This window comes from Eurytemora carolleeae, unplaced genomic scaffold (assembly GCF_000591075.1).
Source record: "Eurytemora carolleeae unplaced genomic scaffold, Eaff_2.0 scaffold1578, whole genome shotgun sequence".
In the NCBI taxonomy this organism is placed as follows: Eukaryota; Metazoa; Arthropoda; class Copepoda; order Calanoida; family Temoridae; genus Eurytemora; species Eurytemora carolleeae.
Window position 1 is genome coordinate 74446 of NW_019398204.1, and position 27292 is coordinate 101737.

The window sequence follows — 27292 nt, forward strand, 5'->3', positions numbered from 1 at the left end:
TGCTTATTTGACATTGTCACTTTAAGAAACTTTAACAAAGTAGGATTTCCATCGCAAGTGGATTTTAAAATTTTATTTTTTGCGCAAATCCACACAATTCCGCGCAACGGGATTCCTATTGGAAACCCTATGACAACTATTATTTTTATTATGATAACCATTCACCGCATACACAATTGGACATTTGTGGAGAGTAGTAAAAACTAAAAAGTGGTTTGTTTGTTTTATCGTTAATTTTAAGTTATAGCTTCAACAAATATTTAGTTAAAATGACAACATTTTAGGTGGGAGAGACGATCGTTATTTCTTCAAGTGGGAAGCCTCAAGGAGACTCGTATATCATATATGATTTATAAATCATTCATTCAGGAAAAACTCAGATTATTTAAAAACAATTGTGTAAACTGCTTATTCTATACGACATGTACATTAGAAGGTTCAAACTATGTGCTTTATTATAGCTTCCAAATGTAACGTACTAAAATGTTTAGGTTCAAACAAGAACTAATTGTAAACAACATGTCCATTAAAGGGACTTAATGCGTAATTTTAAGTAACCCTTCATTTTTAGAGTGGCGTGTATGATTCACACGGCAATTGAACACTTTTCTAGAGATAAACGCACTGAGTTCTCTGGCCTCGACGATAAATTAAAGAATTATTAGGTACCATTGTAAATCAGGCATTGCCATCTTTGCATGAATTGTCGCTTGAAATTATGATGACCAAGTCCCTTTAAAGGGAGTGACCGGCTAAGGTAGTTGAACTGGGTTGCAGTGTTGTGGAAAACTTCTTTCGGATTCATTTGAGACATATTAAACTTTTTAAAGATCTGTAAATCCTGAGTTTGAGCGCTAAATCGACGTTCAAAACTCCCACTTTGGGGATGGATACGTTTTCAGAATTAGTTTTTTTTTAATTATTAAATAACGACGACATAAAATGTAAAAAATGTTCTACAATAAACTACAGACGTCATGTATAGGAACATGTTGAGAAAATAAAAATTAATCTAATCATCGAAAATAAGTAATCTTGTTCAATTATTAGTTTGTATTTTCTCATTATTCTGGTTTCTCATTATTCACAAAGATTTTCGCAGATTTTCTAGAATTCTTATTGAAAAGACATTTGAAGAATTTGAAGAAATCTGCGAATAAATTCAAAAAAGATAAGAATTTCAATATAATAATGAAAACAAAATAATCGATTTTAGCATCAATTTATTGACAAATTTCCCTTGAGAAATATGTTCCTAGCCATCTAATTAGATTACTGTATAATTTTTACTTTATTTTTCGTTGTCATTATTTAATAATTGTAAAATACTAATTCTGAAAACGTATCCATCCCTTAAGTGGGAGTTTTGAACGTCGAATTTGCGCTCAAACTCAGGATTTACAGATCTTCAAAAAGTTTAATATGTCTCAAATGAATCCGAAAGAAGCTTTCCACAACACTGCATACTCAGTTCAACTACCTTACATAGCCGGTCACTCCCTTTAAGGCGTATAAAAAGCGGAGTAGGAAATACGGGAGAAGGAATATAAAGTAGAGGAGAAATGTTAGGAAATTATTGGTTACTGGCAAATGGACAAGAGATATAAAGTCAAAATGAAAAATTGACGATTGAAAAGTTTAAGTTATGGAATCTAATAAGTTGAACTAAGAAAAACTTGAATAAAATTGACAAAAGTGGAAAGAAAAAGAAAACGATAACGGAGTAAATATGATAAATTTACTCAAAGTACCAACTGCTACATTTACATTTTCAGTGATCTTTGATTTTTAAATTATTAAAATTTTACGTAGGACAAGAATGAATTCTTCAAATTATAAAAGCGCTGTGAATTCTTAATAATTAAACTTTAAATATGCAACTTCATGCTTATTCATTCTTTAAACATTCTTTCGTATTCAGAATATCTACTAGTTTCTCCGTTTAATAACAGTTAAAATTTAAAAAAGATTTTAATACAATTATAAGTTTGATGTTTTTTATTTAAAGCCTTTGTTTATGTGCATCCGAAATGTTAGTAGATCTTTTTTCTTCGCTGATGACTGGTACATTGTACATGAGTGTACAGTGTACTGTGTACATGTACACTGTAAGGTATGAAATGCTTATTTTATTTCCTATCTGAGTTAATTTACTTTGTCTGTATTATTAGTATTATGTTAAGATAATATAATTAGTTTCCTTCATTATATTAATATATATTTTCCAGATATTCTCCTTTTTCACATGGTTTCTTATTTTGTAATGTTTGACATTTTCCCAAAATCAGCAAAATGTTTGGTGTGATGTTTTTCGAAAAATAGCTTTTTCAAATTTTGTTACTATGTAGCTCATTCAAACAAAATTTGTCTATTTAAGTTTTTAATTTTTAAGAGTAGCAGGATAAAATAAATTAATTTTTAAGGGAATTGTTCACAAAAAAAATTCAAACGGGTTATGAATCGAATGGTAAGAATTTCTAAAGGGAAAATTATTTATATAGGAAAATAAATTATTTTTGGGGGTTAAAATTATCAAAAATGTTCAAATTTGACGTTTTTGACTATTTCTTAGTTTCTGCAGAGCATCAAATATCATCCCCCATCCTTGTGAAGGTTATACATACCTCTTTTCAGTATGTTTTGTATCCTCATTGTATTCCATAAATTCTATTCCAAACTTCAAGATACCATTATTCTATAAATATCGTTATTTATTTCTAACTAGATAAGTAGTTCATTCTACCTCTCACTCATCGTTTACTAATCCTACCTAATCTTCAAATGTTTTCACACCAGGAATATTTGGTCGGAAACTGTATTACCGATTTAGTCCAGATGAGGAAGATTTTATCTAGAACTCGCCACTTGCTATTATTATTATTACTCTTGTTCCTGTTCTTGTTCCTGTTCTTGTTCTTGTTTTTGTTCCTGTTCTTGTTGTTGTTCCTGTTCTTGTTCCTGTTCTTGTTCCTGTTCTTTTTTCTGTTCTTGTTCCTGTTCTTGTTCCTGTTCTTTTTCTTGTTCCTGTTCCTGTTCTTGTTCCTGTTCTTGTTCTTGTTCTTGTTCTTGTTCTTGTTCTTGTTCTTGTTCTTGTTCTTGTTCATGTTCTTGTTCTTTTCTTGTTCTTGTTCTTGTTCTTGTTCCTGTTTTTATTCATGTTCTTGTTCTTGATCTTGTTCTTGTTCTTTTTTCTTTTCCTGTTCTTCTTGTCCTTTTTGTCCTTCTTGTTGCTTTTTTTTGTTGCTTGTTCTTGTTCTTGTCCTTATTCTTGTTATTGTTATTGTTTTTGTTCTTATTATTGTTCTCATTATTGTTCTCATTATGCTTCTTGTTCTTCTTGTTCTTTTTCTTCTTGTTCTTCTTTTTCTTCTTGCTCTTCTTGTTCTTCTTGTTGTTCTTGCTGTTCTTATTCTAGTTCTTGTTCTAGTTCTTGTTCTTGTTCTTGTTCTTGTTCTAGTTGTTCTTGTTGTTGTTGTTCTTGTTATTCTTATTCTTATTATAATTGTTCTTGTTATTGTTATTGTTATTGTTATTGTAATGGTTGTTGTTATTATTATTATTATTATTAAAATGCTTCTTGTTTATCTGGGCAAAACTGATCTTGTTTAAACATTAATTATCATAAGTATGCTTTTGTGTGTATTTTACTGATTACAAATATGCACACTCAACATTAAAAGATTTATTTTCAGTAAATTGCAATCAGGAGTGTTAATTTGTTCCCCTTTTGAAAAAAAAATTTTAGGATTTTATAGACTTAATTTGCTAAATTGGGAAAAATAAATGCATTTTAAGTAAAAATAGTTAAATTGGGGGGGGGGGGGAATGTACTTAAAAGTATGAAAAAAACTTGCCTTTTGAGGTGTAATTTTTCATTTTTTCATCCCCTGGCTTCGGCGTAGTCTAATTCTTAAAAATATACACCCCTCATTTGTTGAGCTAAATTTCACGCAACGATTTTTTAATGCATTTCTACACATTTTGCGTAAAACAATTTGCATTGAAGACAGGGTTATTTTAAGCATTAAAATCAAGCGCAATATTGCGCAAATTTTTTGTTGCAAATCATTGCGCTTGCTGTAATAACAATTTGCAATGAAGATTTTGTAATTCAATAAATAATAATACAAATTTTGTATGATTCCAATTATCACATTTTGAAACTAATAATTATTACTTATTAGTAGATACATAACAGTTTAAAAAATAATGTTTTTAATTCATCTTCCATTACTAACTTCTACGTAGTTAAAGATGAATAGACAGGGAAGGGGTTTGCAAAAATAATTATTCAATTCAATCAATTTAAAGCTGAAGCGCATATAATTCATTTTTATATATTCTACATACTTTATATGTGTATTATAGACTTAGGATGAATATGAAAACTAAAATCTTTTTACAAATAACTTAATTTTTTAAACAGAGTTACAATATCCCTCTAATTTTTTAGATGTAATAAAAGAACAGGAAGTAAAATACTTTGCAAGTGGAAGGGGGGGGGGGGTTGAAACTTACGAGCGGGGGTAGGGAAGTAATATAATGTTTTTTGGTAAGTAGCCCTGTTCTATTTAATGTCTACACTCTTAGGGATAATTGGATAGATCCCTCAATTTTAGTTCAAATTAATGCAAGTTGGGAAATAACCAATAGGAATTAATTTAATGCTTAAGACAAACAAAAGTAACAAATAACAACTTTATCCAGAAAATAGCAACATACAAGTTTTGATCTCAGGTTACTCTGGAATGAATGAATGGAACCAACATAAGTAATTATATTTCCAGCTGAGCTAGATTTTATTATCCAGACATATTTGAGTACAAAAAGTCCATTTGCCTAATTACTAATTTTTTAATTAGCACAGTGTATATACTTAATTTGTTATAATTGAAGATTAATGTAAGCTTGTCATCCCAGGGGAGTTTATTCTTACAAAAGTTGAATTGTTCCCCCCCCCCCCTGTCATTGTTGCCAAAAAAAATACTCAGCTTTTTATTGCAAACTAGCTATACTTGCCAATAACATTACCATTCTGAAATAAAGGGAATATACATTTTGAATTTTCTTTCCCAGACTCCTAGAGTTATAAAGAGATGGGAAGGGGGGGGGAGTGTTACAAAGAACTTTGACACCTAATATTACCTCGTAATTTTTTTTTACAATTTGGTGTCATGCCATTTTCCACAAATCAGGTTTCCTTTGTTTCCAGGCAAATTTGGATGGATATTCTTGATTTGTCAATCAAGTCTAATTTGATTGATGTTCTCAAGAAAAATTTATAAATACAGTGAGTTCTTTTTCTTTTAATATAGATTTTCTTCCCTTTCTTCCATTTTTTCTCTGTTATTCCCCTTTTTTCTTTCTCTTCTTATTTTACTTTTTTATTCAGAATTTATTTTATTTCTTTCATTTCTTCTGTTTTTTCTTTTTTCTTCCTTTTTTCTTTTATTTTTTTCTTTTTTTTCTTCCTTTTTTTCCTTTTTTTACTTTCTTCTCTGGGCTGAATTCTTTTGTGGGGTGGGGGGGGGTTGGGAATATGAATATACTCCAATGTGTCATTCAATCTTTAGAAATATATGCTGTAGAATCATAAATATTATTAGAATTGTTAATAGATTACTATAAAACACACCACTGAAATTTGAGCGATTCCTGTTGAGAAAATGTAGCTGTGAAAAAAAATCTATTTACTTAAAGATCATTTTCTTTTATACCATATTTCTTTCAAAAGCTTCAGAAGCACAAAGGAAATAATGAATGAAATATGATATACTTTGAAAATATTAGAGTGTCAATTTGAAATAGTAAACTCTTTTTCGGTGCAAATATAGACAGCAATGGTATTAGTTTTATTTTTCTTTCACTCAGTTTTAGATATTGAGAGAAAATATGTATAACATGGTTATAAGAAATGTTTTAAAGATAGAGAGCTTACAGTGTTAATGTCAGTTTTGAATTACAATTACTTATTCCATTTTGGGTTTAAATATATAGACAGGGACCAAAATTAATGAATTTGCTTAGTTGCTGAACTGCCTATCACCAGTTCAAATTTGAATCACTGATTCTAATTCTTTCTTAATCTTTAACTTTGAATCAGTGGTTCAATGAAATTCAATTTCAGGAGTGAAAAAAAATTCTCCTCCTTCTTGTTCCTAAATTTTTAAAATTATGTTCAAATGCTGGATTTTTTATCTTTAGGGGGGAAAATTGAAGGAAGAAAAAAACTGGGAATCCATATGAAATGCTGGGAATTCTTTACCTGGTGGCTTTATTAACCTTAATTTTAAATTTTTCTGATTTCTATTTTTTTAACTAAAACAGATACGCTCGTCGTTTTTTGATATATTGATTATGTTTTCTTCCTTTGAAATTATTCTTGTTAAAAATAAAATTTTCAATCTTTGTTTATCTATAGTGGTAGGCGATTATATCAAACCTACTTTGGATTTCAACCTTGATTTATATGCAGCTGTTTAACATGGATACTTAATTATATAGAATTCCAAGAGAAGCTGTCAATCAAAAAATCTTGTCTTTACCTGCTCTTAAACTTGTAATTAAAAAATATTTTAATTAACAATTTAAACTTTATTTAAAAATTTTTCTTCATTGTATTGATATGATTTTTTACCACTATATTGTTTACCTTAATGTCTTTTTGCAATAAGCAATAATGATTCTCTTTCAGATAAAAAATGGGAGATGAACAAATTCCTCAGTATCTTGCTGAGTTTCTCTCACAGGAATATATCTTTCAAATGATTTTAAGAAAGTGTTGATATTGCCAGGACAAAAAAACTTCATGTAAGAGTGTTTCAAAAACATTGCAGTACCTAGAGCCTCAATTTTAAACTATTTTGATATCTTATAAAATTTTCTGGTTAAATGGTGTAAACTAGAGGCAATTTTGTCAGTCTTGTAACTAGTTTTAATCAAGTTTGAAGATTTGTTATACCTTTGATGCAGAGTAATTTTATTTTTCTGCAAAATAAAAGACTTAGTAGAAATATATTTTGGGTTCTGCCAATGAAATATAATTCAAACTTTTCTAAACATTGGATGGAAAATCCAGATTATGAAAAAAAAAGTGGCAAAAAGAAAAGATGACATGTATGGTGCAAGAAAGGGGGGGGGGCATAAGTCGTATTACTCTTCGGTAAAATTAAAAAGTGGATAAACATTTTTTGCATGTGAACTCACTAATTTGTATTGTAACTGCTAAATGCAATTTCAAATGAATCGGAGCAAACAAGTGTGCGCGGTTTTTGTTAAAAAGTGAGACTTTTTTATGTTTTTATATGCTTTAAAACCATTAAATGAACTTGAAATTGTATCAGGACGTGATTGAACAAGAAATTCCTTAAATGTTTGCGCCCAAGAGCCTCAAGTCCTCACGTGCGCGCGCAAATATGAAAAATTATAAATAAATATATTTTAATTTAAGGTGGGCCTAATTTAAAACAAAAGTAGCATGGGATATATCAAATTACAGAAACTAAATTTGCAGCTCATTGAATTGTGACTGCAGTTATTAATATTTATATTTTTTTAAGTTAAAAACCTATCAGTCATTTCTTGAATTTTTGAGAGGAAAAGTTATGAATCCCTCTTTGTGGTTTTTTGCTTCATCATGAAAGATATTTGTGAACAGGGTGACTGGATTGGTGTTCCTGGCGAGGTACAATCAGACAAATTATATACCTTTTTTGTTTTTAAAATTATTTTTGATATTGGGGTGTTTATTTTATAGTAAAATGCTCCCCTGGGAGAAAAAAATTAAAATTGGATACAAAATAGCAACTCTTTTCATTATAATTTTATTTTCTACAAATCCTCTATTTAAACTCTAAAAAAAATGTGTGTGTTTGGGACAGGCTTATAATTGGAGAGAAAAATGATTTTGATAAATGGGGGTCACTTCAATTTTGGAGTGTGGGTGTAGGACATCTCTAAAAGAATGATTTGATTTGATTTGGGGTGGGGGCAGAAAAATGATTCTTCAAGAAAATATACTCCCCTGTTCATTTTCCAGAGTTTTAAAAAACTGAGAAAATCACTTCTTGGAGCATCATTGTTTAATGGAAGAGAATTTTATCAGATTTCAGAATTAAAAGCTTTTATAATACTTTCAAATCCTCTTGTTGAGTTTAAGGGAAAATTAGAAAATTCTTTAATCAGATTTAGTTTACTTGAAATTGTTGAGTTTAGTCTACGTCAGAAATTTTGATTTTGTTCAAATCTGAAATGGTGACATTCCATTTGTTTTGCAAGCTTTTTTAATATCTCTGAAAAAGAGTGTCAAATATATAATGGAAAGTCATTATATCTGAGATTTGAAACCTGCAAAGTTTTGACAGTTAATTTGTTACCTTGCGACTTCCAAATTGGATTTTTTGTTGTTAACTTATTGGTATCAAGTTGGAGGGTTATATATTTTGTTAAAAATTCTCCCCCTCAGCTTTCATGGGCTCTACTAAGTAGGCATTTAGTTGTACCAGCACAACATGCTATATTCATACAGAAGATTTTTGACTGCCATCTTACTGCCACTAGTTGAAGAACAAGAAATGTAGAAATCTCAAAATATTTCAATCTGGTTTCGTATATAATTTTAAAAATATTTTAAATTTTAATTTGAATAAATTATTGAATTAAAAAAAGATGTATACTTAAAAAGTCAAGGTTTAGTCTGGTCTATGGATTAGTCTGGTGTAGGGTTAGTCTGGTTGACGTTTAGTCTGGTTGAGGTTCAGTCTGGTATAGGGTTACTCAGGTATAGGGCTAGTTTGGTCAAGGTTTAGTCTCGTAAAAGATTAGTCTGGTCTAAGGATTACTCTTGTCAAGGTTTAGTCTGATCGAGGTTTAGTATGGACTTAGGATTAGTCTGGTATATGGTTTGTCTGGTATTGGGTTAGTCTGGTGTAGGGTTAGTCTGGTATAGGGTTAGTTTGGTCTTAGGATTATGCTGGCCGAGGTTAAGTCTGTTATAGGGTTAGTCTGGGTTAAAACCCCAAAACTAATAAAGAGATTTTAATTTGATTTGTACTACCACTCTTGTACAATTTAAAAAAGAAAATGTTAAATATAAATTCTATTTTAGATTGTTTGTATACCGAACTCTGATTTTGTAATGGTTCAGCCAAGTCGACATTTTCTCAACAATCCGGAACTTTATCAGTACAACCAGCTTACAAGGGTATGTACAGTACAACCAGTTTACAAGGGGATGTTCAGTACAACCAGTTTACAAGGGTATGTACAGTACAACCAGTTTACAAGGGTATGTACAGTACAACGAGCTTACAAGGGTATGTACAGTACAACCAGTTTACAAGGGGATGTTCAGTACAACCAGTTTACAAGGGTATGTTTAGTATAACCAGCTTACAAGGAAGTGTACAGTACTATATACCAGGGTACTATATGGTATAAACATTACAACTATGTAACTAGGGTATGCACAGTACAACTAGGATACTGTATGGTATGTACAATGCAACCAACTTACAAGGGTATGTACAGTACAACAAGGATACTAAATGGTAAGTAAATTACAACTAGGATACTATGGTATGTAGTGTACAACTAGAATACCATGGTATGGACAGAACAATCAGCTTACAAGGGTATGTACGGTTCAACTAGGGAACTAGGGTATCTACAGTATAAGGGTAAGTACAGTACAACCAGCTAACAAGGGTTTTTAAAGTACAATTAGGATACTATATGGCATGTACATTACAACTAGAATACTACGGTATGTACAGTACAACTAAATTACTATGGTATGTACAGTACAACTAGGTTACTAAGGTTTGTACAGTACAAATAGGTTATTATGGTATGTACAGTACAGTTAGGTTACTTTCGTATGTACACTATACAGTACAACTAGGTTACTATGTTATGTACTGTACAACTAGTATACTATGGTATTTACAGTACAACTAGGTCACTTTGGTATGTACATTGTACGCTTTACAGCACAACTAGGTTACTGGTCTGGTAAGCACAACTAGGTTACTATGGTATGTACAGTACAACTAGGTTACTATGGTATGTACAGTACAACTAGGTCACTATGGTATGTACGTACAGTACAACTAGGGTACTATGGTATGGTAAGTACAACTAAGAAACTATCGTATGTACACTGTACAGTCCTACTAGGTAACTATTTAAAACAGGTTCCTCAGCAATAAGGTGCAGAATTATATAATAATATTTTAAGTTTTTAAAATACTAGCCTCTTCTAAAGTAATTGTGAACAAGTTCTCTTTGTGTACATCGTAAAACAAAACAAAAATAATTCGCGGATTTTCACAAAAAAATTCGTGGATTTTAATGATTTAATGAAGATCGAATTTTGATGGAGACAAATATTTGAAATTTTTATCATTCATAAACCTTCCCTGTGGTCATGTGATGTCCCACACAAAAATTTGGGCCCGATCGGTTCAGCCGTTTTGACGTTTATTGGATACAAACAAACAGACATACAGACAGACAAGCCAAAACAAATTAGATGGGGGTAGGTTCATGAAAATTGATTTCTAGAAATTTTTTAGAATTAGAACACAGACAAATTTACACCATGATGATATTGATTTTGTAGAAACTTTTAAATCTTTGAAATCAGAAACCCCCTAAATCAAATGTGTTTTGCACTGTCTGGGATAAATATATGCAAATAATGCTAATTTCTCCCCCAACCCCTCACATAAGCTGTTTTGCTCCTTAATTTTGAAGTTGTGAGTTCCTCCCACACTGCAGTTCACAAATTTGAGATTTTGAATTTGAAGGCTCAAGGTTTTTTTCCCTTGGTTAAGACTAAAATTCAGTTTTTATTCCAAGTTTTTATTTCGTAGAATTTCTCCTTCAAATCATTCATTTTCTACCCAAAAGCATCAAAAATCTTTCAACAGATTTTCAGTCTGTGTCAGCATGCCTTGTGTACTTGGGAAATATTTATTTTTTGAGTGGGGGAAATACACACCCCTGCCTAATTTTGGGAATATCATTTCAATAACTTATCATTTTTCCAGTCATGGGATGAAGTAAATCCGAACTCACAGCGTAATCCTCTTACAGTAGAAACCCTAATGGTGGATCGTGCTCTTCAAGAACGGCGCCTTGCGGCTTTACAGCAGATCTACCCAAGCAATACTCTTGCACAGCACAATGGTACTGCACAGAAGATAAATCCATCCAGTACTGTTGCACAGCGAAGTGCTTTTGTACAGGGAATCAACCCAGCTGGTAATCCTGTACAGCAAAGTGCTATTGTACAACGGAACAACCAATCCATTACTCATGTGCAGCGCAATGCTGTACAGATGATCAACCCAAACAGTACTCTTCCTCCGAGCTTTAATACTGTTCAGCAGATTAATCCGTCCAGTTGTCTTGAACAGCTGAGTTCTATTGGACAGTGGAACAACCAATCCAGTTCTCTTCCACTGCGGAGTATTACTGTACAACAGGCCGGGATATATAATGTTGTTAAAAAATTAAGCCCCCCCCCCCTCCCTCTCACAAGATCATTTTTTAGGGTTTTGGGAAAAGGATACAAAAATGGGTAAATTGTGTTAAAATATCAAAGAGATGTCTATTGTCTAATTATTCATGGTTGTCCTCCAATACTTCCAAAATAATTATATACCCATCGAGATATTAGTAATAGAGGGGGCATCTGGAATTTTAGACTTCTTGTTGTACAGCCACTGTACACAATGACCTGATCAGAAATTCTACCTGGGAGGATCATAATTCGTAGATCAGTGTTTTAAGACATTATATTGTTTGAAAGTGAAGCCTACAATATTCAAGCAAAGAAAACAAGGCCATATGATTTTTGTATAAAAATGAGACATGACAAATAGAGAAAAAAAATAAAATCCTTCTCCTTAATAACTTGTTTCTTATCAAATTCTTAATACTTCTGAAATCTACATTGTGTATCAACTCTTAGGAATATAGGTTTCTGACTTTTAGAATGAAAAGCAATTCTGAACTAATAATATATTTAAATTAGGTTAGACTCAATTTTATAGTTACAAGGCTTTTAGGGCCCTTCAGGCCCATCTTCTATTTAAATTGTGAACATGTTCTTTTTGTTGAGTGCAGTAGGAGCTGCAAATTTTTTTGAGAAGTTCATATTTGTGCATTGCTTCATGATTGGCATTCTTTTAGAATTTCTGGATGTTGGGTTGTGAGAGTGTATATCACTTTAACCCTATTCCTGCTTGGATTGTTGAAAAATATTAAAATTAACTGTCCACACAATACCGTACAAATAGATGTACTTAGGATTAAACCCACTGTACTCTATGATACCAACTCAGTCATAAGGAAACATTTTTCGACAAAATTCACTGTACAGTATAAACCTAGCCAGGCAAAATTAGGAGATTTATGCCCGCCCCCTGTATATACCCCTTGACAGCAGTTTGACCCTTCAGTAATCTGTACTGTACAGAGCAATCGCATTCAGCAATGTAGGTTTTCAACACCTCCTGTTTCCTCTATTATACAACATTTCAAACCTTATGTACAGCAGAACATTTCTACCGTACAGCAGAACATTCCTACCGTACAACAGAACTTTTCTACTGTACAACCGTCTATCAGCAATGTACAAGAGTTCAGGTCTGATAAAATTTTGCCATGCATTTGTATAATGTTGAATGGAATGCAATGGGATAGTATCAAAATTTGGTCCTGATTTTCACAAATATATTCTCTTTTTTTTATTATCTTTCCTGGCCTTGCTGCACAGTGTACATTCTTTAGAAACAATTTTTTTTTTTTCCCAAATGTTGAAAATAATTACTAGGAAAAGTCAATTTTTTGAGGAAAACATATTATAAAGTATTTTGAATCACTTTCAATTTTATGTAGGGTGTATTTGAAAAGATAGTAATGCTTTATATCTGTTTTAATTGTTTTAAATTTATTTTATGTTAGAAAATATTTTAAGAAACCATGGTTTATGTTAGAAAATATTTTAAGAAACCATGGTTTATGTTAGAAAATATTTTAAGAAACCATGGTTTATGTTAGAAAATATTTTAAGGTCTGACAGAGAGCTGGCTGATAACCTCTGCTCTTCGGGTAACAATATTTTAAATTTAATGTTATTTAAGTACACTTCAAATCTGGAGAAAAATACCTTCCATTTTCTATCTGAAAATTAAAACAATTTAAGAATCAATTAATATTGACAATCCCATATCTTTCAGAGAAACATTGAATTTGTGCTCATTCTATTCCTTTTTGCAATAGACTTAAAGGGAATATTCACGTAAATTTAAAGGGGGTATATTCTAAAGCCCAGAAATTTTAAAGCTTTAGCCTATACCACCTTTCATTTTACCTAAACAGTCCCTTTAACAATATCTTTAAAGGAATTATAGTTTTACTTGAACAATTTAATAAGAGCTGGGTATTAAACCACTACAGTGGTTACTAGTCATTGTATAAATGAATACAAGAATTTTCCCGCTTTTTCTTTAATAAGAAATATTTATAACCAACAAGTTACGTATATAGATTAAAAAATTATCATGAGAATGGTGTTTCCATTAATTTTTTTCATGAAATTTTATTTACCTTGTTTTATTTTATTTTGATGTTTATTTATTGTTGGTGTTGTGTTATTTTTTAACCTCCATACATTTTCGTGATTTCTTGAAAGGGAAAGCTTCAAATTTTTTATTATGTTTTCAGAAATCTTCCATGAATGTTATTTTTCGTGTAGTTTGTGTAAATGTTAGTAAATTTGTTTGAATAATCTTTCAATTTAAAATACTTATAACTTCCAGTATCCTTTTGAAATTGAAAGAATTTGAATGCTAAATTGAAGAGATAAAAATTAATGTTGGATTATATAGTTTAATTTATTAAATGGCAAAATTAACTTTGTTTTAGGAAATTATCCAGAATCTTTGGAGACTAATAAGGTTAATTTAATTTTTAATTTATAATCAATTTTTTATATTTGTGTGTCTTATTTTTTTTGTTAAATGTATAGGTTTTCTAATTTATGCTAATCTGGATTCAGCTCAGCTTTACAGTTTTATTTTAAAAAGAACAAATTAATATATTTCTAATGCTTTTCATCTTTGTTATGATAAAAATTTGAGGACCGAAGTTAAACCGAACTCTTTTTGTCAGTATTTTAGAATTGTGTTGACATCAAAAAGTTTTGCTCATAAATTTTGGTTGCCATTTTTCATAAACAATTAAAACTAATGCAGTGATTCCCAAAATTTAAAACAAATTTTATTCGTGAAACTTCTTAAAGTTTGAAATGGATATTATTCAGGAAACTCTTCATACTGATGATGATGATGGTGATAGTTTAGAAAGTCAGATGGATAAAAGAACAGAGGAAGCAAGGAAGGAAGCAGGAGGATCCAAAACGGATACAGAACAGGAATTGCATGAGCAGATGAAGCATCAAGTACAAAGAGGGACTTCTCATCCAGAAGAAATAATCAGAAAAACCATCATGAAAGTCAGAGCTGAAAGAGAAGTAGAGGAAACTACATCCAAAGATGTGATGGAGAAGATAAGATCTGAACGAAGAAGCAAAGAAGAAGATAGTTCTGTAGATTCATCAAAGAAAACAAGATCTGACGCCAGCAAAGAAGAGGATAATAGTTCTGATGATCCAATGGAGGGGAACATATTTAATACTATTAGCGAAGAAGCTGAAACTAGGTTGGAAGATCCAATGAAGAACACAAGATCTACAGAAAGAAAAGAAGAAGAAAATAAGTCAGAAGATTTAATAGAGAAGACGAGATCTGAAAAAAGAGAAGAAGAAGAAAATACTTCAGAAGATTCAATAGAGATTTTGAGACCCTCAAGCAGAGGAGAAAAAGAGAAAAATATGTCTGAAGATTCAATGGAGAAGATGAGACCCTCAATCAGAGGAGAAAAAGAGAAAAATAGGTCCAAAGATTCAATGGAAAAGATAAGATCTACAAAGAGAAAAGAAGATGAAGAGAATTCTTCCGATGATTCGATGCAGAAGATAAGACCAATAATGAAATCTGAAAATAGAAGAAAAAAAGAAAGAAATGTAAATCTGTTGCCTTCAACCAGAGCTGTGGTTATTCTAGAGAAGCTGTCAAGTGTAACTATTGAAAAACTAAACCCTGAAGACATAATTAAAGAAACTATTAGAAAAATTACCAGTGGAAGAAGCAATGAACCTGGAAAAGATGCAACAAACCTAGAATCTAAATATTTTGCATCAAATCTAGAATCTGAAAATGATAAATCAAACCTAGAACATGAAAATGATACATCAAATCTAGAACCTGAAAAAGAGAAATCTAACCTAAAACCTGAAAAAGAGACATCATCCCTCGAATATGAAAATGAGTTATCAGACCTAGAACATGAAAATAATGCATCAGCCAATGATCCTCAAGAGAGATCAACCCAAGAAACTGAAAATGAGAATGATATTTCAACCCTAGAATCTGAAAAATTTCAATCAACCTATGAATCTAAAAGACCGAATTCATCCCTTGAACCTGAAATTGATTTATCAAACCTAGAACATGGAAATGAAGCATCTAACATTGAACCTCAAGAAAAATCAAACTTAAAAACTGAAAGTGAGAAATCAAACCTTGAACCTGAAAAGATTAAATCGCCCCAAGAACCTGTCCAGGATATATCCCACCAAGAACCCAAACCAAAGCTGAAGAAACTGAGAACCAGAAAGATGATGAACAAGAAATGTAGAAATAGAAAGTATTCCCAGAATCAAGAATCAAGACGTGCCAGGGACAATAATTCAGATTCCAGGTAGGATTAACTTTCTTTGCAGCCTGTAGATAAAGTCACTGTTGTTCCAATTGTATGTGACCTTCTATTTCAGAAAGGCAGACCCAATTCACAATGGTACCATGAAACCTTTATCTGAATATTGTTATGGAAATCAATTTGTTTCCTAGCTTTATTTGAATCAATTCTGACATACTTGATCAGACAAATCTTTTCAGAGTACTGAGTAATTACTCTTAAAGGGAGTGTTCGCGAAAAATGAAAGGGGGTATAGGCTTAATGCGATAAAAAAGCGCTTTTGATCGCCACTAATCTTACTTCTATCTGTTGCGTCTATAAGGAGAAAATTGTTAAAGACGTCTCATACCGAATAACATGGCGTCCATGCAAATTGAGAAAATTGCAACATACGACTTAGACCGTAAAAAAATCAATTTAATTTCAAACAAATCATTCAGATATTACAACCTATAGTCATCGATTATCTTTCGCCACATTTATATATAGTTGATTTTTCATAATATGTTTTAATTGTTATGATCTGAGAAATACTTATTAAAACGTTTAGTCCTGTTTCTAGGATTTTTTGTAATGAAGACGACATTTTCATATTTTCCAGGCATGTTCGAAAACAAGTTGTATAAGCTAAATATTATTTTAAAAAACAAAATCAAAACTAGTATGAAATATTAAATATATACAAATGTGGCCTGATTTATTAGATCCATAATCTACCAGATTCTTAATTCAATATAGAACTGGGATGTATATGTATTGCAGTAACCCGTCCATAGGCTGATGATGAAGAAGTCTTCTAAGGCCAACTACGAAAGTAGAACCTAACCATCAAATGATATTAATTTGATTTTTTTACGGTCTAAGTCGTATGTTCCAACTTCCTCAATTTGTATGGGCGCTACGCTCTTCGGTATGAGACGTCTTTATCAATTTTCTCCTTATAGACGCAACAGATAGAAGTAAGATTAGTAGCGATCAAAAGCGCTTTTTTATCGCATTAAGCCTATACCCCCTTTCATTTTTCGCGAACACTCCCTTTAAGTCCCTGTAAAGGAATTTACCATGCAGTTCTGTGTAGTTTTAACTTTTGTACTGAGATTATCAAATTGCAGAGTGTGTAGGTTTTAATTGGTATAATATCTGAACAAATAAAATATAAATCCATTTTTCAGTCCAACCTTTCTGTTGTCCAAAAGATCAGTGTCCGAATTTAATGAATTTGAGCCGCGTCTCAAATCCGCCAAAAACCAGTTTAAATTGAGCGCTAGCTTAAATCTTAAGTCATTGAATACAATCTTAAGCAGAACCAGCCATATTTGAATTTGGCCTCTGGAACATTAAACTCATTTAATTTTATTTTCTAGGGGCTGATATTTTTCATCTTTTTTCACTGTAATGATTTCTAAAGACTTAAAGATGAAAGTATAAAAATCATTTGCCTAATAAAATGTATTGATTGATTAATGCAGTAGTGTTGAGTCCAACCTAGAATCAAGTATGGAAAACGATTTGCCTAACTGTACCGACAGGTGAGTAAACAAACAGAAATAAATCTGTATTCGGTTAGAAAGGAGTTATGTCAAACATTTCTTCAAGTTTGTTCAGTTTTTTGCGAATCATAAATGATATTGCCTTAGATAGAAAATAATTTTAGAAATGTGATCATATTTTAAACCTTTCAATAAACTATTCATTTTTCAGTTCTGAATCCAGCTTTGAGGAAAGGAGACATTGTGACCTGCGAAGCAGGAAACGTAACTTTAGAGGAAAGAGCGTTTCAATCTTGGCAGGAAGATCTTCTAATTCTCCCGCTTTTAGTATATCCGGAGGAATGATAAACTCCTTCCCCTACCGTAAAAACTTATCAGTTATTAGAACTAGAAGTGTCACTCCAACGCAACCCAAGAGTCCTGGCACCTCTAGAAGTTTAGGTCAGTTGAACACATTCTTTACCAACAATTCGATGAATAAATCCGGAAGCAGTGGAGCTGGAATATCTCCTCTAGACTTGAGAAGAAAATCATTCTATTCCAATGGATTCTCATCAGGCACCTCACAAACTGACAGAAGTTCTTTTGAGCAAACTGTCTCTCAGATGATATGCACTTTGCAGCCAATTGACCCTACATCACAGACAAGCAGCAACGTATCCCAATCTCCAGTAGCTTCAGGAGCTCCAATTATTCCCCGCCTTCTAAGGTCGGATGTAAGTATTGATAAAGTTCCCAAGTCAGAAGATGATTCTCCACTTCTGCGTGAACTATTGTCTAGACCCATTGAAGAGGACATGCTGAGTCTGTTTGGAACAAGGAACTGGTCAGGATTGGCTTTAAGGCATACCTCAGAATCTGGATCAGCAGAAGGCCATAGTTCTAGATTTATTAATAGATTCCAAACTGCTCCTCACGACAGTATAAAGACAGCTGAAATAATGACCAGGGAGCTGTTGCCCAATAGTTGCCCAAATCCTAGTAGCTCCAGAGAATCCAGAGTGATCAGAGAGGGGGTTAACTGGCCGTCCTCCTACAGTCGTCCATTATGTTCTAGCTCGTCGGGTCGTAGTACATTTTACCAAGGAGCTCTTGGTCCTTCAACAGTACCATCAGCTTATTCTGAATATTTAAGGAATCTTTCCAGAGAAACTACTCTAACAGCTCAACGATCAGGAGTTGAAAACCTTAACAATGCTACTCAACATGTTAGTGCCTCCAATAATCAGCTTAACATTAGACCCAATCAATATACAGCTCATGAACTTCAATATCCCAGAACTGTTACCGGACATCCCAATACTAAACCTCAATATCTAAGAATTTCTACAGGACATCCCAATGCTGAATCTCAATATCCCAGACCTGCTACCAGACATCCCAATGTTGAACCTCAATATTCAAGAATTTCTACAGGACATCCCAATACTGAATCTCAATATCCCAGACCTGCTACCGGACATCCCAACACTGAACCTCAATATCCAAGAACTGCTACTGGGCATCCCAATACTGAACCTCAATATCCAAGAACTGCTACTGGGCATCCCAATATTGAACCTCAATATCCAAGAATTGCTGCAAGATATTCAAACACTGGACCTCAATATCCATCATCAACTGCAGGATATTCGAATTCTCAATACCAATCAACAGCTGTGGGATATCCATATTCTGGACCTCTATATTCAACAGCAACTGCAATATATCCAAACAACAGACCTCAATATCCAGAAGTAGCTGCAGGAACTGGATATCCTTATGCTGGACCTCAATTTTCAAGAATGGTGGGATATCCTAATACTAGACCTCAATATCCAGCAACAACCACAGGAAATCAACGCACTGGATCTCAATATCCAACAACAACTGCGTGTTTTCAAAATCTTTGTGGTCTACGCCACCAAATCACTGGGCCTCACACCAGACTCATCCAATCAGATACCATTAGTACCGGAGGTCAAAGAGCTTCCTGTTCTAACCATTCCTTTAGGCCATCAGAAAATAAATTTCCCGCTCCGCAATATCCACCTGTAGCTTCTCAAGGTGGATCTGGAGAATCCCAACGCAGTTCTACTGGAAGCCCTGCCAGTGATGATCAATTGCCAAGTAGTAGTACTCCATGTGGAAAGACCTATTCAGGATCTAGCGGAAGTTACTCTTCGCCAGAGTGATGCAGATCTTCGGAACCATAATTCCTCAATCTTCTGTTCTTTCATTTTTCAACGGAATTGTATTGATCCTTCATTTTAGAAAACCTTAAAAAATTCACAATTGTTCCTCCACTTACGCGTGAATTACAAATGGCAATTGAAAATATGCTCACTATCTTTTTTTTAACATGTATAAGATTTTTTTATAAATGCTGCTTAAAATTATCTACTTTAATTTTAGAAATACCTTGAGTCCAATTTTAACTTTAAATATTTAGAAATGTGTAAAATTTAACTTCTGTAGTCAATGCAATTGAGACGATACATTTGTTGCAAGCATAGTTTAGCGCTAAATATTTTTTTTAGGCAGACATTTCGCATGACGCCTCAATTTTAGATGAAAAGTAATAGAGGCTCTGGGCCAAATTTCAGAATCTATATATATACTACGCTTTTCTGTGTATCCAGTATACAGCTAAACTCATTATGCCCACCTTTTTTTGTGGCAACTCGCATGACCCCAGGGACGGTCAAAAATAAAAAAATTTCCAGAAAGAATTTTTATTTTTATTTTAGAATTGCAACGACGATAACTGAAAATTTCCCGAATATTTGAGTTTTGCATACATATATTTATGAAGAAAACGGGGGGGATTCAAAAGTAACATTAGACGCTAAAAGGGTTACCAAAAGCCTATAAAAACTTAGCATCTATATAATTTTATAAATAAAATTGATCCCGAGTCCTGAGAATAGGTGTTATTAGAAGCAGAACCCCGTGTTTCATATTTGGGATTTGAAACAGTATGCATGATCAGTTTTGATGAGTATTTTGTGTATAATGAAAATGAGGAACTTTATATTTTTATACTTTCTGACAACGATTGCCTAATATTACATTATTTTAAATCAATCTTTAATGACGTTGGGACATTATAGACAGCAATTTCATAGATTAGACATTTTTCTTCATTTCTTTCATCTTCATATTATCCATTGTCTATGAAATGTCTTCTCACGAAGGCCATGTCTTCCTTCTTCCGTGTCAGAGATACAGTGAGAAGTTTTGCAGTTTTTCCTATTTTGTTATGCGGAATTTTAACAATTCACTCGAGCATCTCATGCAACATAAGCACTAAAGAAAAACTTATAAATGGACAGAAAGGTTTTCACAGGCGAAAAAGTTGAGTTTTAAGTTCTTTAAAAAAAATAACTCTTCATAATGATTTTTTAATTGTTTGGTTCTAGCAACGATATAGGGAGCACTGTATTTACATTTCCCTTGTCTTTGAAAATTAGAACAAAGCAGAATTTCGTAAAAAAACAAATTTCCTCTGTCTATAAAATGTCAGCTGTCTATAAAATGTCAGCTGTCTATGAAATGTCTTTTAATGAATTTTCCCAACGCCTCTTTTATAATTGTCCCACACTAATTAAGTGCTCGGCGTTGCCCGTAGAATTAAAAACAAATTTTATTTTGAAAAAAATACGCTTCGCATAGTTTACCCTTCAGGGTAATAGAGGCTTTCCTCAAAAAAATTCAGCCAATTTAGTCAAGTCGTATAAGCCAGCTCTAGCTAACATACATATATACAGGGTGTCCCAATAAATATGGTAATTGAGCATGGCGATTCCGATATCGTCTTTTTAAATAATTCTTTGATTTAGTATAGTTATACGGCTTATACCTGCTGAGAAAGCTGTAATCTGGAGGATTTTCGTCCGCTATGTTTACAATTTGTTTTTTTATGTATAGACTGCATACGGTTGTACTCGTTGTACTTGTTGTACGAGGGATCCCGTCCAGAGTTCCTCAAATAGTAATCACCGCCACCCAAATCTGTTTTGCGGCAAGCGCGCTCCTCAATTGGTAATCTCCACCACCTCAATTAGTAATCACCGTAAAATTTTGTTTTCTGTGATTTGAATTTAATGCACTTTTAACACAATTTTCGACATCTATCGGGGTTTTATGGCATCTGTATTGACTTAAACTAAATTTTCAAATTATTTTCAGATTTGTTTGGTCAACAAAAACTCAGAATCAAGGCACAGTTCATTTTAGCCGAATCTTAGATCCAATTCGCCACTTTAATGACTGCATTTCATGATTGGTGTCAAAATACTAAAAAGGTCGGGCTGCCTGTTTACTAAAAATTATCTCATCGCGCCCAAAGTAATATCAATCTCCATTTAAAAGATATTTTCAAAAAACCTTTACAGTGTTTAGATTTTTGTATTCGCCAACTCGAGTTCAACATCTACAACAAAACTAATTATATGCATAGAAAGAACTTAAAATTTACTAAAAATTATCTCATCGCGCCCAAAGTAATATCAATCTCCATTTAAAAGATATTTTCAAAAAACCTTTACAGTGTTTAGATTTTTGTACTCGCCTACTCGAATTCAACATCTACAACAAAACTAATTATATGCATAGAAAGAACATAAAATTTTGAAAAATTAGTCTCATCACACAAACTACTGAAAATGATGTATTTAGTCCACTAATAATGGGTTAAAGTTTCCTCTCTATATAAGGAGTTTAAAACAACATTCAGAGGAAAATGCCGCAAACATTCTTAAAGCGAAACTTGAAACTAAAAAACGTAATATATTTTCTAGCACTTAGTGTGGCATATTTATTGATTTATTTTCGAAACTAAGAAGCAATAAAGAAAGCTTTAACAATATTGTACACCATAGGGCCATTAAAAGAGGTCAATATGGTCTTATTTATAAGAAATAAACGATTTAATTTTATGCTTTTTTGGGCTGATTACTATTTGAGGTGGTGGAGATTACCAATTGAGGAGCGCGCTTGCCGCAAAACAGATTTGGGTGGCGGTGATTACTATTTGAGGAACTCTGGACTCCCTCCCTCGTTGTACTTAGTAACACAAGAAAATTACAGGAAACCTTCATTGTTCATCTTTCAGAGAGATTACAGAATACTGACACATCATTGAAGTCATTTACTGTTGTTATAGAAATAAACTCTAGCAGACATAATTATAAAATTGCTTATGAAATCAGGTATTACAAGGTTAATTCTTAACAAAGACGATATCAAATTCGTCATGTTTATTTGGACATCCTGTATGTAAGTTTTATTCCTGTTAAATTTGACAACTCTAGCCTATTTTGTCCCGAAATCGTGATAGTTATTTTCTTCATTTTCTTTCACTCATTATTTCAATAATACGATCTAAGTTCACTGTTGTTCTTAGTAGACTTAGATACAGTGTGTGCCACAAAACATGAGGGTTGGTAAATATTTTAGAATGTATTCTTCCATAATTTGTGTAATTGTTTAATACCACGGACAATAATAAATATATTATTAGATAATAGGAGCCATGTTGTCGTAAAATTACTTTCAAAGTAAAATATATTTGAGCAAACGAAATAAACTGCATAAAGCCTTTACTGTCTAATACAGTGTATGGAAGAGGATATTCTAAACTATTTACCAACCGCCATGTTTCGTGGGACACCCTGTTTACAGGGAAACCCACAAAGATAAGACTTTATATTTTTGTTTGGTCTTTAATTTTACGTTTCCACAGTACACTGAGTACTGACTGTAATTGGCAAATTGATTTTTTTTATCTGATCAAAATTCTTAGGAATCAGAGCTGAAAACTTAAGATTGTGATATCCTTAATCCCGATTGGTTAATTAATCTTGAGATTAATAATAAAAGGAAAACAAGCATTGATTAATCTTGAGATTAAGAAAAAGAGTGGATCAAGCAATTAATCCCGATATCCACCATTCAAAAGTTCTCAGCTCCGAGCTGAAAACTTTAGAATGAGATATCCTTTATCCCAATTACTTAATCTGAGTATCCAATGGACACACTTTCGATTTTCTTTTTAAACCGAATTCTTTCTTGGATATAGTAGAGAAAAATCAAAAACCGGTTTTTATAATTTATAGAGTCCCTCCCGTTTCTGTATATATTCTTAAATGGAGCGCAAAATTTCAAATTTATCGGCTTCATTAAGCCTTAATCTCCACCATTAATCTCCAGCTTTCAGCTTTGATTGGGGAACTTGGATATGCGTACTTTGGATTAAAATATAAAAAAGTTGAGTCGGGTCACTTCAAAAAAAGAGAAATTTCTAGGCAACAAAACTCTAAAAGATACAGACAGGCATGACAACTTGCATTTTTTTCTTCTATATTGGGTCAACTTTGAAGTGTTGCAGCACCTAGGGCAATATTTTTACCTACCTCATACTTAGTAAAAGTACATTTTAAATCTAGTTTCTAGAAAGTAATTGGCAAAATTCTCAACGATTTTGTATGAGAGCTTGCAACCTTGATAACTGCAAGCTGGGTTGCCAAGGTACAGGGTTACTCACAAAGGAGAGACTTCATAGACGATTGTACGGAATGTGTTTTCTTTCATTCAGGGTTCCTTGTAGGTCAAAAAAGGTTTATTTCTGTGGTTAATCATTTAGTAAACCACCAAAATACTTTATTGTATGCAGAAAATGAAGCTTTAAATCGTCATATTTTTAGAGTTTTGGGTTGTCTTCATAGTCTCATCCTTTGTAGGTAACCCTGTAGTATCTTTATAATCAAGAAACAAATTAGGTTAGTTCCAATTATTAAAGTCCCAATTTAAAGAATTTGAGCCGCGGCTCAAATATTGTTGGTTCCACTTAAAATTGTATTAAATTTTTCAAAATTTCAGCCGGCGCTCAATTGAAACCGGTTTGGGGGGGATTTGAGACGTGACTTACATTCATTATATTCGGACATCGACGTCGTCGTTTAAATATTTATTGCTTTTTAAATCTTTTTTTCTCCTTTTGGATTAGAATAACACGTACAAATCTTAATCCCACATATTTTCCCCCAGCTTCCTAAATCCTGTACCTGGGAGAAATATATTTAGGCGATTGTATTATTACAATAAAGACGACTTTTTTAATTAAGTTTTGATTTTTTCTAAGTAGAAGTTTAAAAGTTTTAAAAAAATTCTTCATTGTATTGATACGACGATGCAGTGACTGTAACAATCTATTTTCCAAATCAAATCATAAATGCAAATTCATTGTTTTAAAAATTTAAATTTATTCATGAAATATTTAAATTTGTTTCTCTCGGGATATTCTGTTAAACTTTGTGTCGTTCGTGACCCAGTAAAAATACAGGGTTACCAACAAAGGATGAGACTGCAAAGACGACCTAAAAAAAATATGACGATTTGAAGCTTGACGTTTTTGTTTCTACATTCAATCGAGTATTTTGATGGTTTACTAAATGATAAAGCAAAGAAATAATCCAGTATTGGCCTACAAGAAACCAAGAATGCAAGAAAACGTACTAAAGAAACCAAGAATGCAAGAAAACGTACTAAAGAAACGCCTTACAATCGTCTCTGATGTCTCATCCTTTGTGGCTAACCCTGTTTATTTAAAGGGGTCCACTGCACTTTATGTCAGGCGAATTTTTATTTATAAAAATTAAAGGGCAAGTGTACATTTCATAAAAAGGGAGGCTTTTGACATGTTTTAGAGATTTCTCTTTGATTTTTTGCATGGAGCCCTGAATTGGAATCTATTTGTTGAGTCAAAAACAAAAATGGGAAGAGTAGTTCCCCCCAAACTTGTTCGCAATTATCAAACATTTTTTTGAAAAACCTTGTGTTATGGTTCATGTGGGAAACGTCAAACGAAAGTAAATTCGTAAGATTAAAATGTTTTTAATCATTACTCCTCTTATTGAAAAGCTATTGAGAAGAATGAAGATGGTTTGAATTGTTATCTTGTAACCAAATAAATTTCCTGTTCGACAAAACTAGAGGTGCTACGAGGTCACAAAATATGACAAGTAATTGTCACAAGCATTTTACCTTCTCGTCCTGTCTCGTGAATTTTAACCAGGTTCTAAAAAGTTTTCAATTCGACAGATTGATTTGCAACCCTTCAATCTCGAGACTAGGCATACAGCGAATCAGTTTTTTCGCGAAAATTTTTCAAACATTTTTTCGAAACGAATATAAGTATTCGATCGTTTACTAATATTTTGTTCGAAATTCTGAAAAGAATGTTAGGGGTATTTCACAAGCTTGCTGTAAAGAAATATCAAAATGTTTGAATTTCGAAATACTTTGGCTACGTTTGATGTTACGCACAAAATGCGCAAATGCGTTTTTAGATTCAATTAAATATGTTCTACTCGAAGTTTAGAATAGGTTAAAGCCTACTGGTACGCCAAGTATAGGGCTCTGCCTAAAACTGATTATTTAAAGCAAAAACATATCTTTTGATAAAAATTTAAATATGAATACACCCTCTGTACACCCCCCCCCCTCTTTCGCTCGAGTAGGAATACCCATCCCCCCCATACCAGTAAACCCTTTCAATGTCTTGAGTATACATATTATTATAGGCAGAATATTTACATATGGAGGGGGGGGGGGGTATTCTAAAAAGACCCCTATCTCTGAATGAAGTTTTTGAATATGAATATTGGAAATGCATGTTATAATGTATATTCACTTCACATAATGGATTTTACAAACCCCTTTAACACTATTTTTGCAATTGAGAAAATTATAATTAAAACTATTTTTAAATGAAAATGGTTCGTATTTCGTACAAGTTTATATATTTTCTTTAGGAATAACGAGTAATTGAGTTTAACTTCATTTACGAGAAATTATGAGTTTTCCGGATTTTAAACCTATTTGGCAAAAAAATGTATGCTAGTTCCTTAGTCCGAATTTAATGAATTTAAGCCGCGTCNAGGAACATATTTCACAAAAGAAATTTGTCAATAAATCAATGCTAAAATCGATTATTCCGTTTTCATTATTATATTGAATTTCTAATTTTCTTTGAGTTTAATCGCAGATTTCTTCAAATTCTTTAAATGTCGTCTTTTCAATAATAGTTCTAGAAAATCTGCGAACATCTTTGTGAATAACGAGAAACTAGAATAATGAGATAATAGAAACTAATAATTGAACAAGATTACTTATTTTCGATGATAAAATTAATTTTTATTTTCTCAAAATGTTCCTAAACATGACGTCTGTAGTTTATTGTAGAATATTTTTACATTTTATGTCGTCGTTGTAATTAATATATTAAAAATTAATTCTGAAAGCGTATCCACCCCCAAATCAGGAGTTTTGAACGTTGCATTTGCGCTCAAACTCAGGATTTACAGACTCTTAAAAAGTTTAATATGTCTCAAATGAATCCTAAAGAAGTTTTCCACAACACTGCATCCTCAGTTCAACGACCTTACATAGCCGGTCATTCCCTTTAAATAAAAATTAGTTCGTATTCTGAAGTTTGTGGATTTTCTTTAGAAATAACAAGAAATTGAGTTCAACTTCATTTTCGAGAAATTCTGGATTTTAAACCTATTTGGCAAAAAAATGTATCTAGTTCTGTTAAACCTGTACTTGAGTGGAAAATTCTCCCAAGTCCGAATTTGATGAATTTGAGCCGTGTCTCAAATCCGCAAAAACCCGGTTTTATTTGATCGCCGGCTTAAATATTGAAACATTGAATACAATTTTAAGTGAACCAACCATATTTGAGCCGTGTCTCAAATTTCAGCCTCGACGGCTCAAATTCTTTAAATTCGGCCTCTGGAAGATTTGTGCTGTGGAGTGGATTCGGTTCCACAATGTGCTGCTTTTGACATTAATATCAAGTAACCCTTCCAGTACAGTATGGCATGTCCGATTCTTCTTTCTGATTTCTGAATTGAAAAGTATTTATTTCTTGTAACTTCTTTCATTGTCTCGGAATCATTATGTCGGCCTTTATCATTGGGATTTAAAGG

General features: G+C 32.4%; 1 protein-coding gene across 4 annotated transcripts; it reads left to right on the forward strand.

Moving 5' to 3' along the window:
• The first annotated feature begins 6698 nt into the window (after positions 1-6698).
• On the forward strand, positions 6699-20029 carry LOC111717010 (GATA zinc finger domain-containing protein 7). 4 transcript variants are annotated; one of them, XM_023492523.1, is made up of 10 exons: positions 6699-6749; positions 7658-7684; positions 9107-9202; positions 11052-11489; positions 12452-12654; positions 13082-13119; positions 13936-13967; positions 14333-15831; positions 17298-17357; positions 17530-20029. In XM_023492523.1, exons 1-10 carry the CDS (start codon positions 6702-6704, stop codon positions 19490-19492), a joined length of 4404 nt encoding a protein of 1467 aa, XP_023348291.1. In that variant the 5' UTR covers positions 6699-6701; the 3' UTR covers positions 19493-20029. The 4 variants fall into 4 exon arrangements, with proteins under 4 accessions (XP_023348291.1, XP_023348292.1, XP_023348293.1 ...); XM_023492524.1 differs by having other exon boundaries at positions 12455-12654; XM_023492525.1 differs by having other exon boundaries at positions 12563-12654.
• Positions 20030-27292: the final 7263 nt, after the last annotated feature.

Coding starts and splice junctions, on each gene's coding strand:
- LOC111717010 (XM_023492523.1), top strand. CDS start 6,702: ATGGGAGATGAACAAATTCCTCAGTATCTTGCTGAGTTTCTCTCACAG. Junction 13,120..13,935: donor TGATAACCTCTGCTCTTCGG/GTAACAATATTT, acceptor ACTTTGTTTTAG/GAAATTATCCAGAATCTTTG. Junction 13,968..14,332: donor AATCTTTGGAGACTAATAAG/GTTAATTTAATT, acceptor GATATTATTCAG/GAAACTCTTCATACTGATGA.